Below are 13,595 nucleotides of genomic sequence, written 5' to 3'. Positions count from 1 at the left end.
TGAGTGAGACCAGGGATTGAACCCGAGCCCTCGTGGATGCTAGTCGGGTGCATTACCACTAAGCCACAACCAGAACTCCCTGGATTTTACTTTTTTCAGCCCCCTCCACCCTCCCCTAACAGTGAAGCTTCACAACCACATAGGAGTGAGAAGGTGGACCTGATGGCCTGACACACATGAGTCCCCAGGGCCACAAGGGGTGGAGGGCTCTCTGTCTGTCCATCCATCCATCTGTCCGTCTGTCTGTCTTGGCTCTGCCATGACCTGTTGGGCCTACTTCCTCTCCTTCACAGGGAGAGCCTGGGGACTGGCAGGCCTTCCTAGCCTGCCCTCTGAGGGGAGTGCGGGGGGCCTCCTGGCACAGGGTGTGCTGCCCACTCAGAAAGACACCTGCAGCCTCATGCCTCACTCAGAGGAAACTGCTTTGTTCCCTCCTGTCTGGCTAAAACCTACCTTTGCCATGTTGGAAAGGTAGGTCTTTCTTCTCAGTCTTTTGACAAACACGGTAACTTCTGTTAAGAACAATACATATGGCCATTACTGTCACCATAACAAATTCAAGTTCGCTTGGAGGACAGCAGGGAAGAGGAGGCACATACAGGAAGTGCATATAGGCAGTGCATAAGAAGGGCACACAGGTGGTGCATACAGACAGGCATACAGTGGGCCCACGTCTGCCCAGGAGGGCACAGCCGCCACCCGCCCCACCGCCAGGGCCCTCCATCCTTGCCTTCCTGTCCACTCACCCTTTCCCCAGTGGCTTTGAGACCCTGGCAGGGGCATCTTGACCAAATCCCCACCCCTGGATCAGACAAATGATGTCATCCAGCCTCTGCCACGTGTGCTCCATGGAGTTTAGGATTTCTGTCTAGGAGCCCAGAGTTTCCCTAACTTTCTCAACCCCACATCCTCTCCTCAGGAAATGGTCAGAGGTGAGAACATGCGAGGAGGCATGTCCTTGGATGGATTCATTATTCACATGTTCATTTACAGAGACACTGTTGCAGTGTCTGCTGGGTGTTTGCTGCATGGCTGGAGGAACAGGAGTAACCTCCCAGTCCAGGGCTCATTCTCAGAGGGTGGGTCACCAGATGCACAAACATCCTTCCAACAGCGTGAGACGCAGGGAGAAGAAAGTAAGGGGTTCTAGGGAAGGAGGTATCAGTGACGGCTCTGTCTGGAAGGGGACATTCAGCCCACGCCTTAACATATAGGTAGGAGTTGGCTGGGAAATGGGATGAGGGAGGCCAACCAGGCACAGAAGCAGCAGGAACAAGGGCTTTTAGGGGACAACCAGTCTTTCATTGCTGGGGGCACCAGTGGGTCATGGGGTCCCTGGGGGCTGGGGACAGGGATGGGCCGGAGACCAGGCAGAACAGAGTGACCATCTGGGGAGAGGGGGCCGTGGAGGTTGTTAGTTGATCGAATCACTGTTAGAGTAACTGCTGGGTGTGGAGGGGTGTGTGACTGAGGGGGGCGAGGCTTCAGGCAGGACCCTCAACTAGGAAGCCTGGGAGCAGCCTCAAGGAGGGACAGAGCGGGGGGTGGTGGTGAGGGTCCCCTTTCCCAGCAAGACCCGGTGCCAGGTTCTCTCCAGGACCCTCCCCACCGCCTCCTTGGCTGGGAATTCCACAGGCATGGGCAGGCTTAGTGCTGGGGGAGAGCTGCACACAGAGGCAGCCTGCCCTACAGCCCCCTCTGTCCATGCAAGCAGAGCCCATGTTCCCTGCTGAGACCCTCCTCTGGTTTCTTTTGTTGTTGTTGATTTGTTCTTAATAACGATTTTTATTTTTTTCCATTGAGACCCACCTTTGTGTTTGGAGATCTGTAAGAGGCCTGGAAACCCTTCCAAAGCCGTGAGGAGCCACAGCTTAAACTTCTTACTGAACAACCGGACAGATTTCAGGTACTGAATGGAAACATCTTCTAAGAAGTCGTGAAGGAGAATGTCCTCGATCCCCTACAACAGAAGCATCAAGACCTGTGACTCCAGCCAGTGCGGGCAGCCCTGGTTACAGCTGGCCGAAGGTCACATGAGCCACAGACTGAGAAAGAGGCTCCTACCCCACGGATGGTGTGGCCACCATGCAGGCCCAGCCACTGCCCAGTGGGGCAGGGCATCAGGCTGGAGTGGCTGGAATCCGAATTCTTTCAAAGATTTTTTTTTTGTCTTTTTGCGTTTTCTTGGGCCGCTCCCGCGGCATATGTAGGTTCCTAGGCTAGGGGTCTAATCGGAGCCATAGCCACCAACCTATACCAGAGCCACAGCAACGTGGGATCCGAGCCGCGTCTGCAACCTACACCACAGCTCACGGCAACGCCGGATCGTTAACCCACTGAGCAAGGGCAGGGACCAAACCCGCAACCTCATGGTTCCTAGTCGGATTCGTTAACCACTGCGCCACGAGGGGGAACTCCTCAAAGATTTTTAAATGCTGATGACTGATACAAAATTTTAAACAAAGACAAATATTGCAGTGGAGGAGGGGGAGGTCAAAACAAAATATTTAAGGGCTGGACTCAGCCTCCAGTTTTTAACCTTTGTGTTAAAAATGTAGAAGCACTAGATTTTTTTTTTTTCCTAAAAAAACAAAAGGTAAAGGTTCACAACTGGCTTAAGAAGACCACAATTTCACCACAGAAATAATATATAATTAACCCTCAAACTACAAGAATCACTGTAGAGACAGACCTTTAAAAAGATATCAGCAATAAAAAAGAATATATATGGAGTTCCCATCATGGCTCAGTGGAACGAATCTGACTGGCATCTATGAGGACGCAGGTTCGATCCCTGGCCTCACTCAGTGGGTTAAGGATCTGGTGTTGCCATGAGCTGTGATGTAGGTCACAGATGCAGCTTGGATCCAGCATTGCTGTGGCTGTGGTGCAGGCCAGCAGCTGCTACTCCGATTCAACCTCTAGCCTGAGAACTTCCAAAAAAAAATGTGTGTGTGTGTGTGTGTGTGTATGTAATTGAATCACTTTTCCACACAGCAGAAACTAGCGCAACATTCTAAATCAACTATAATTTTTTTAAAAATTAAAAATCCAGAACAAAACAAAACCAAAAACAAGCCAACAAACCCTGGCAGTCATGTAATGATCCATAGCAACTATTCCAATTACTCATTTAAACAAGTCCTCTTTTGTTGAAATATCAGAGGAAGGACTTTGACTCAATCTGGGTCCCATTGGCCACTGGCCGCCACGGTCAGGAGGTGTGCTGGGCATTTCTCTACATAAGGTAACTCAGGCTCTCGCTGAAGTCAGAAAGAAAAACTGAGTTTTAGGGAAAGCGCCAAAGGCTCCTGGCCCACCAGCCCCACCACTCACTCCTCAGAAGGCCTGAGGTCACAACCCTGCAGGGCAGGGGTCAGAGGCTCTAACCCCAGCATCTGGGATCTATTTCTGGAAAGGCTACAAACCAGCATCCCAGGCAGAGTCCTACCCTGTACAGCTGAACGTCGTAGCATTTCAGGAGCTGGCACACGTCAGGCAATGACATGAGCATGACCGCGTCTTGCTGCAGAGACTTCCAGAAGGACATGAGCAGGCCCTCCACCTGATGCAAAGAGCAGAAGGTCTCTCTCAACACCCCTTTGTGCCTGGGGAGACCACACCCACTTTGTCAGTCCCAAGTGTAAGGGGTGAAGTTCATCCCGATCCAGGGAGAGTTTTGCTTCTCAGCTTTTCCGAGTTGGATTTTACAACTGGTTTTGAACCCATCAGAGAGCACCTGCAGGTGGGTGCTATAATGTGGACGTCTTTCCTGGAGGCGGCTTTCTGGAGGGAAGGCTGTTTCTGACCACAAGGGGGCTCTGTTGACTAGGATAGGAGGTGCTTCCGGCTGGGGGGTGGGGGCATAAGCCACAGTTTAGACTGTTTCCATTGACTGATTGACCCCCTCAATTATTCTGCAGCTCAGGAAGGGGTGTAACAGTATGTAATCAAAGACGCTTCCACCGTGACATCCTGTCAGAATTTACCCAAGTGTGGGCAAAGGGGAAATGGATTCCACCACAAGGGAGCCTTCTGTAAAGCCTTCTGTGGACAACTTCTGTCCAGCTTCCATCCTTCTCTTTATTTTCCCCCATGCTGACTTTGCAGGTTCCATCATTGGACCAGGTGGCCAATCTGAGTTGCCAGCTAATGAAGACAGCTGCTTTCTGGGGACTTCTACCACTCAGGTATTCTGAGACTTCATAGTTCTGCAGCTCAGGTATTCTGGGGCATGGCAGCACTGCAGCTAAGGTACTCTGAGGCATGGCGGCACTGCAGCTCAGGCATTCTGAGACATCATAGTTCTGGAGTTCAGGTATTCTGAGGCACCTCAGTACTGACTCCAGAGCCTACCAGTGACCCCAGGCAAGGAGCTGTTCCTTCTGTGCTGGCTGGAATTACCTGATTTGAAATTTTCTTCTCGACAAGACATCTCCAAAGAGACTCATAGGTATTTCATGAAAGATCCCAGAATGGGGTGAGCAGGTGTATTAACCCTCTCACTCTAAGGCGGGCACTTTTGGGGTTCATGGGTGGGGCTGAGACAGCAGCCACGGACTCAACTCCACTCACTCCCTCACCGCCCAAGTCCCAAGTCATCCAATCCCCTTGTGTCTGCTTCAGAAATATTTCTCTAATCGGTCCCTGTTTCTCTCTGACATCACTGTCACTGCTCCAGGTACAACCCTCCACTTCTCACCTTGACTGTGAAAAAAGCCTCCCTGACCCTCTCTGTTCTAATACAGGACTTCAATCAATGTCACAGCAAACCACCGTCTTCTCAATAAATTGGTTTCCAAGAGGGCATGGGAGGCCCTTTCTAGTGCCAGCCCATGTCCACCTCCCCTCTGGCATCTCTCCTTTAGAGACAATAAATCTAGTCACAGCCACCTTTTGTCCCATGATGCCTGTGACCATCCTGCTGCCTCTTCCTGCATCGCTGATCTGGAGCCCCTCTGCTAACCCCAGTTTGAGTCTGTTTTTCTACAAGAGTCACCACTGCCTTTCCTTGGGAGCATGCTCCACTTGCCTCTGTTTCTCTTTCTTGGGGCACCCAGAACAGTCTAATCACACTGTCTTTTAGAACTTTCCATACCATATCCTATACATTGGCTTACCCTGTTCCTTTCGTACGAGACTATAAGTGTCTCCAACCCTCTGGGGAATACCTTCCTAGTTCTAGTTCCAGAGATGGTGTTGGTTGCAGGGGAAGAACTGAGTTAAGACTTGATGAAAATGTGCAGGAAAGAAGGACTGGATTAGGAGTTCCCACCGTGGCTCCATGGAAACGAACCCAATGAGGACCCATGAGGTTGCAAGTTCAATCCCTGGCCTCCCTCAGTGGGTTAAGGATCCCGGGTTGCTGTGAGCTGTGGTGTAGGTTACACATGTGGCTTGGATCCCATGCTGCTGTGGCTGTGGTGCAGGCTGGCAACTATAGCTCCGATTAGGCCTCTAGCCTGGGAACCTCCATATGCTGCAGGTGTGGTCGTAAAAAGACCAAAAAAAAAAAAAAAAGAGGGAATGGATTAGAACCTGATGTGGGTGGATATTTACAACACTGTGCTCACAGGCCAGGGGCCACTCTGAAGACAGCCTGGTCCCTGCCCCCCAGCACGTTACACCAAGCACTGGACGCATTCACGCTGAATGAACATTATCTCCCAAAGCCGAAGTACTCAGAACACTTATCCCTCAGAAAACCTTTCATTTAAATGTGCACTTCTTTCCATGGCTTTTCATTTTATATAGCAAAAGAGAGAATTCAGAATGGTTCAGAAATTTATACTCAGCTTTTCCGCTGCCAATTCTAGAATAAAATCCAGTCACTACAATAGCCATGCCAGAGCCACTTTGCTTCCAAGTGCTGGTTTTTTGGTTAGCATGTGTTAATAATGGCTCTTAGTCACCACTGAAAATTCCAGGGGGAATAATATCCATACTTAATTCACAATCAGCTGGAAATGGGAGTTCCCTGGTGGCCTAGTGGGTTAAGGCTCTGGCTTATCACTCCTGTGACTCAGGTCAGTGCTATGGCGCAGGTTCGATCACTGGCTTAAGAACTTTCTCATGCTGCAGGCATGGTCAAAAGAAAAAAAAGAAACCAACAACAACCAAAAAACAGCTGGAATAATTAGGATCTGAAAAACAAGTGAATTTCTTTTTAGAGCAAAAAGCTATTCTTATTAGTACCTTGGAACATTTCCAAATGATTCAACTGAATAAAAGTATCACCTTCAAGAGGTGATACTTTATATCTCTGACTATAAAATAACAGCATTCTAAGCAGTGCATCCCCACTAGGTATCCCCTGAGAGGTCTTTTCAGGTAGAAAGGTTGATGAGGAGTCACGAAGGCTTGCATTGTGTAGATAAGACCCTACCCTTTCCAGGTCCCGGTTCTTCACATTTTGTAAAACACCTTGGCAATAGCTGCAGTATTCATCAGCCAGAAAGGCCATCTAGAAAGGATACAGAGAATTAATTCAGTACCCAGCCCACTTCCAGGATTAACTGTAAGACTTTTCTGCTGCCCGAGGGCACTGCTGGTGTTGCAGGTGGGCTATGACAGAGGCCAAGCTCTTTCCCCGGGGCCAAAGGGTTTTAGCCACGTGGAGTGATGGGAACTTACTGGCCTAACACTAGGTGGCTTCATTTCTGATGTCATAACATATTTCCAAGGTCCCCACCACCCACTCGAAAGGCCACCAATCTCTGACATCTTTCTCTCTTAATCCTAATTTTCCCCCTCCAGATCCCCCAGGCCTAGTTTCTGGAAAACCCACATATCTGTTCCCTGCTCTGCGGTGAGAAGGCCCTCACTCCAGAAGGTGACGGGGACCCAAGTGGAGCCTTCCTACAGGGCCTGAAGAGGAGATCCGAGTCTCTGGACCACCCCCAGCCCAGAGGGCATGTCGGTCCCCATGGGTCTGGGAGAAGGCAAGTAAGACTCCATCTGGTACAGCTGTGATCACAGGCCAACTAAGAAGCCACTTGCTGCCCAGGCAGCCAACGTGTGACAAGGCAGTCCCCCCAGTGTCAACCTACCGATCTGTAGGAGTACTTCTTTGCCAGTTCCTGCTCCCAGAACGGACATCTCCTGAATCCAGACAAAGGCGAGCCAACCAGGTCTGTCTTTACCAACGAATGACTGTCACACTGCAAACCATATGCACATGGGTTACTTCCTTAAGCCACATCACAATTATATTATTGCTACAGGTTAATTTTTTTTTGTTTGCTTTTTAGGGCTACACCCCTGGCATATGGAAGTTTCCAGGCCAGAGGTCAAGTCAGAGCTTCAGCTGCCGGCCAATGCCACAGCCACAGGAACACAGGGTCCAAGCTGCATCTGTGACCTGTACCGCAGCTCATGGCAATGCCAGATCTTTAACCCACTGAGCGAGGCCAGGGATCAAACCCACATCCTCATGGATCCTAGTCAGGTTCATTACCACTGAGCCATGATGGGTTCCTATAGGTTAATCTTTTATCTACACCTCTAGACACAATATTGATCCCAGCGACTTTTCCCTCTTGTTTCACTGTAAATGCCACTACCCTTCCTCTGTAAGTCTGCCCACTACAGTCCTTGGGGAGGAGTTAGCGTTTAAAATATTACACTCTTGCAGCCGTGTGTTACAAATGCTGTCTAGTAACATAAGATAGCAATATTACCTATGAACAATTTGGTGCCATAAATACATTCTACAACTTCTGTCCTTACAATTGCCCCTCCTTGAACTAAAACCATATCCTGTCTGGGTTACCTTGCCCATATGATGGAGTTTTTTAGTCATATAAAAAAATCTCAGGGAGTTCCCACTGTGGTGCAGTGGGTTAAGAATCCGACTGCAGCGGGTCAAGTCGCTGTGGAGGCGTGGGTTCCATCCCCCCCGCACAGCACAGCAGGTTAAAGGATCTGGCGTTGCCCATGCTGCTGCTTAAGTTGCAGCTACAGCTCAGCTTCAGTCCCTGGCCGGGGAACTTCCATATGCCGCGTGTGCAGCCTTAAAAGACAAAACAAAACAAAAAAATAACTCCGGGCCTAACTAACAGGGAAAATGAGGAGCACAGGTTTTTCTGGAGAACAGATTGCATTTCCATCAAGCATGGAAAAAGGCAACAGGGCAGAAAGTAAATTCAATATTCCTGCCTTGAATTATCCAGACTGCGGGGGCGGGGCAGCGCTAGTAGCTTCTGGTTTGAAGGAAGGAGGGGATTTCACTTGAAAGGATGGCTTCAGGATAATTGCCATTTGAATGGAGGAGGTGGAAGCACCCCTGGGGGTGGGAAGTTGGACTGCAGCCCTCAGCCCTCGGGAGGGTTTTCCCTTCACTTCTTCCAACCTGATGACCTGCTGGGCAGCACAATGCCAAAGCCAAGGCCAGAATTTCATCCTTAGCCTTCTCGGTGCTCAGGTGCTCAGAGCCTGGCTGGGCTACTCACGTCTTGCTTCATAGATCATTTGTGTGGGTTTTTGGAAGGTTCTTATCTACAAGCCATGGGAGGGCAGAAAGACTTTCTGGAGGCTGCCCGCACCCACCCTCAGGGCCAGGAGCGCACTCGCTGCGTTCCACACTGCATAGCACCCACAAGCAATAGCCACCTTCCTGCTCCGATGCTTCCTCAATATCAACCAATATCCATCCCCCTGTGGATTGGGGGGAGTTTAAGGTCACATTCAACCGCCCTCTTTATGACCTAAAATCTGTACTTCTCAACCCTTTTGTGGCCCTGAACCCTGCTGAGCATCTTATGAAAGCAACTGACTCTCTCCCTGGGAAAAAACGCACTGAGTAGAGTGAAGATGCCAAGTTAAACTCCCGTTGTTAATATTTTGGGGAGAAAGGAGAGACACAGATATCTATATAAAGACCTAAAGTGGTCTCACAGAAAGATGACAGCTCGAAGGGTGTCATTCCACTGGGTGCTGTTTGGTTTCCGGGGGGCTACTCCACCCTCATTCCCACCACTGGCTACATTTGGAGTCGGATACTTCCAGCGTGGGGGATGGGGTGACCTTGGGCTGGTCATCAGAAAGGGTGGGGCTGTTTCATGGGGTTCCCTGGCCTCGAGAAGAAGTGAGGGGTCCTCAATGCCAAGCCAGGCTACCAATGCATCTACTAGAGAAGGACTGAGGGGTCCTCACTGCCAAGCTGGGCTACCCTCTCTTATTGCACAATCCTAACCACGTCCATCTTCTCCGCAGCACACCCTGACCTTCTGGCTGTGTTCATCCAACTTCTTCTGATGCAGCCAGATTCCACGCCCATGATTCTCAAGTGTGGTCCTGAAACCAAGGACTGAGGATCCTGGAGGTGCTGGCCGTTCATAGCACTTGGGCTCCATGAATCACATGAGGCCAGAAATCTCTCAACTTAACCAGCTTCCCCAGGGAGGCTTGTACACCTCAAAGCAGACACTGTTTGTACAACTCTGCCAAAATCCCTATACTCAACACGGCTCTTTCTAATTAGAATTCAAAATTGTAATTTCAGATACATCACAGTTTTAGCTGTTTAGAAGATGCCATCTGAAAGCACAGTATCGTAAAAACGTAAAGGTAAAAAGCTATCACAAAGAAGAATAATGAGCAAATTCATTGACTTCCTAAAGTTAACTCCTTCTGGGCCCTTCCTGTGGGCCCAGAAAAGAACTGATCTTTCAGAAACAAACAAACAAACTTGGAGTTCCCGTTGTGGCCCAGCAGCTTAAGAACCCAACATAGTATCCATGGGGATGCAGCTTTGATCCCTGGCCTCATTCAGTGGGTTAAGGATCTGGTGTTGCTGCAAGCTTCAGTGTAGGCCACAGAATTGGCTCGAATCTGATCTGGCATTGCTGTGGCTATGGTGTAGGCCAGTAGCTGCAGCCACAGCAAAGGAGGATCTGAGCTGTGTTTGCGACCTATACCACAGCCCACGGCAACACTGGATCCTTAACCCACTGATTGAGGCCAAGGATCGAACCCACATCCTCATGGATACTGGTTGGGCTCATTACCACTGAGCCACAATAGGAACTCCTGTTTTTTGCTTATCTTTTTTTTTTTTTTTCCCTTGTCTTTTCTAGGGTCGTATGGAGGTTCCCAGGCTAGGGGTCTAATCGGAGCTGTTGCCGCCGGCCTACACCAGAGCCACAGCAATGAGGGATCTGAGTGGTATCTTCGACCTACACCACAGCTCATGGCAACGACAGATCCTTAACCCACTGAGCAAGGCCAGGGATCGAACCCACAACCTCATGGTTCCTAGTCAGATTCCTTAACCACTGAGCCACGACGGGAACTCCTGTTTTTACTTTTCTTTCAGGCCCCATTCAGCCCGCAAGAGTGCTGGTCACAAAACAGGCTTTTACGCAGTGGTCCACTCGATGCCACTTGTCCACAAGGCCGTATCAAAGGGCTATCAGGCTGTCTCTGCCACGGTGAAGTTCACCTCGTGAGGTCAGAGACTGAGCTATTCATCGTTCTGGGGTCCTGACCTAATTCAAAGAGCTATAAATGTAATGGAGGCCCCTTCACACAGATTGATTGCCAATAGCTTACCTCCTCTCTAATTATGGCAAAAGAAGCGCAGTTAAATAGCTGATGGGCATCTAAGCAGTGTGCTCCTGAGGACAGGACCTCCTCTGTCCCCCAACACTGTGAGGACTCAGTGGACACACAACAATGCAGGTCCGAGGTCCGAGTGACTAAGGCCCCACGCTAAGCACGTGACTCACAGGAAACCGGCTGCATCTAATTATGCAGGGACTGAATAGTCTAGGTTCTAGTACAGCAAATTTATTTTATTCAACACTCACTGCTCCATCTTCTTGGAGAACGCTGTCATAATTAGTAGAGCTTTCAAAGCCAACGACCTCTCCACTGTGACGTAATAGATAACAGAGAAATAATTTTAGTGAGACACCTGTTTCTGAGCACAAGAATAAAGTTTCTTTTGCAGTGAGGTGATGTGTGGTGGTGGTGGGGGGGAGGGATAACTTTGATTTCCTTTTTTTCTTTTTTTTTTTTTTTTTTTGCTTTTTAGGACTACACCTGTGGCATATGGAAGTTCCCAGACTAGGGATCAAATCAGAGCTGGAGCTGCAGGCCTACGCCACAGCCAGATCTGAGCTGAGTCTGTGACCTACACCACAGCTCGAGTCAATGCCAACGTTAACCCAGTAAGGCCAGGGATTGAACCTGTGTCCTCATGCAAACTAGTCAGGTTCATTACCACTGAGCCACAGCGAACTCCATGGGATAAATTTGATTTCAAAACCCTCCTCCAAGTTTCTCTCCACAATGGGTGATTTATTTTTTAAAATCCATTTCCGACACTGGGACAACCACATACTTATTTTTAAAGGCTTATTCCCTCCGGAAGCAAGAAAATGAGGTCATCACAAGAACTCACTCCAGGGAGAAAAGAAAAGTTGTCGTGGAGATGAAGTTTTACATTTTCTAATTTGGGGCTTTTAAAAGGATCAACTCAGAAATGATAATATCCTGAGTTTCACAGAACAAGGAAACTGAGAAGAAACAATGAGATGAAAGTTCCATGTCACCACACCTCCTGGGTCCCTACATCACAGAGAACAGACTCCATTGCATCCACATGGGGCAGTGCATTTCCCTCTAACTGTGGGCACTTGAGAACGTGGGAGCTCAGCCCCCACTTGCCACCCCTGGCTTTACACAGGTGCCCAAAGAGGTGGCCTCTCCCCGCTGGTTTCCGCTCCATCCCGGAGCTGTGGCTGCTCCGCTCACTCCAACTCATGTCCTCACATCTCATTCTAAGTAAACCTACAAAAAGAAAGGGAACAGATAACGCTCTGCTTCTGGAAGCAAGCAGTGGTCATCAAGGCAGGGGTGGCCTGGGGCAGGGGAGAGCCAGAGGGGAGAGGCAGAAAATGGCTTTTATCGCCCACAGGAAGATCCTGCCCCCGCTCCCGGACTCTCTAAAGCCCCAGGAGCACCCTTCTGAAGGTCTGGGTCAGACCATTCTCTAAGCCAAGTCAGGGATGTCTGGACAGAATACTGGGTACCAGGAGTTCCTGTCGTGGTACAGCGGAAACAAATCTAACTAGGAACCATGAGGCTGCCAGTTTGATCCCTGGCCTCACTCAGTGGGTTAAGGATCTGGCATTGCTGTGAGCTGTGGTGTAGGCTCCGATTGGACCCCTAGCCTGGGAACTTCCTTATGCCATGGGTGTGGCCCTAAAAAGCAAAAAAAAAAAAAAAAAAAAAGGAAGAAGAAGAATACCGGGTACCCATCAGACTGATGTTTCTGCACAACATTTTATTTCAAAACAGGACAGGCAGATTCAGGGTCTGGCTGTACCCCCAGGAGAAAGCTACCCTCTTCATCTTTCAGTAAGAGTTGTTATCATAACAGGAACCATACTTTGGACTGCTCGACGGCAAAAGGGTTTCAGGGCATGGGATCTGTTCAGCCTGGAGAAGACAGAGGTTGATGGCTGTAGAGAGAATCCAAAATGTCTCAGGCACTCTATTTGTCATGTCTCAATGACATCCTGGGTAGGTGTGGACTATGATGGAGTTTCTCCAGGGGAAATTTTTCAACAGCCCAGGGCCACAAGGATGCTAAGACATTTATCAACAAAAACAATAAACCATAACCACCATCTATAAGAATAAAACCTAGAAAGAAAGATGAAACTGTCAACAATAAAAGTTCACTGAATAAAGGGCTAAGATAAAAGGAATTTAAGTGGGAAAATACGATCATCAGCCTTTAAGAGATAACTTAAAAATCACTCATGATGCTTTCTTAACTTAATTGGAGGGAGAGCACTTTCTCTACAATCCACATCTGTTCACCTGTTGCTCCTAATATGTCTTTTTTTGGAAAATGAATGCAAGACATGAATACATTCAGCTCCATCCATCCATCCATCCATCTCTCATTCACGATTGCATGCCTACTACATGTGGTGTCCTGGTGGATCCACCTGTGATCAAGACTGATAAGGTCTGCCCTCCCCAGAGGTTATACCCCCAGAGGAAAAAAGCTGTCACATGAATAATTGAAAAGACCTTGCTATGACAGCATGGGAATGGGGTGTTAGGGGAACCTGTGTTGGGGGGGCCCATCCCATTCTCGTTAATTCAACAGTTTACAGGCCTATTCAGAATGGCTATCATCAAAAAGACTACAAACAATAAGTGCTGGAGAGGGTGTGGAGAAAAAGGAAACCTATGACACTGCTGGTGGGAATGTAAATTGGTGCAAGCACTGTGGAAAACAGTATGGAGAGTCCTCAGAAAACTAAAAATAGATCTACCACTGGATCCAGCAATCCCACTCCTGGGCATCTATCCAGAGAAAACCATGACTGGAAAAGACACATGTACTCCAATGTTCATTGCAGTACTCTATGCAATAGCCAAGACATGGAAACAACCTCAATATCCATCAACAGAGGAGTGGATCCAGAAGATGGGGTACATATACACAATGGAATATCACTCAGCCATCAAAAGGAAAGAAATAACGGCATTTGCAGCAACATGGATGAACCTAGAAATTATGCTAGGTAAAGTCAGTCAGACAATAAGACACCACCATGAAATGCTATCACTGA

The 13,595-nt window shown here is 48.8% G+C and overlaps 1 protein-coding gene across 1 annotated transcript in view; it reads right to left on the bottom strand.

Moving 5' to 3' along the window:
- Positions 1 to 13,595, bottom strand: part of RFX8 (regulatory factor X8) — a 67,438-nt gene that overhangs the window by 15,547 nt on the left and 38,296 nt on the right. The window contains exons 5-10 of the mRNA XM_047779188.1: positions 10,809 to 10,872; positions 7,050 to 7,160; positions 6,386 to 6,463; positions 3,452 to 3,565; positions 1,810 to 1,960; positions 454 to 512 (exon numbers count right to left, since the gene is read on the bottom strand). Of these exons, the coding sequence (XP_047635144.1) occupies positions 454 to 512; positions 1,810 to 1,960; positions 3,452 to 3,565; positions 6,386 to 6,463; positions 7,050 to 7,160; positions 10,809 to 10,872 (577 nt within the window). The remainder of the gene's footprint in view (positions 1 to 453; positions 513 to 1,809; positions 1,961 to 3,451; positions 3,566 to 6,385; positions 6,464 to 7,049; positions 7,161 to 10,808; positions 10,873 to 13,595) is intronic.

The sequence above is a fragment of the Phacochoerus africanus genome, chromosome 5 (genome assembly GCF_016906955.1).
Source record: "Phacochoerus africanus isolate WHEZ1 chromosome 5, ROS_Pafr_v1, whole genome shotgun sequence".
Classification (NCBI taxonomy): Eukaryota; Metazoa; Chordata; class Mammalia; order Artiodactyla; family Suidae; genus Phacochoerus; species Phacochoerus africanus.
This window is presented reverse-complemented; position numbering and strand designations above follow the sequence as displayed.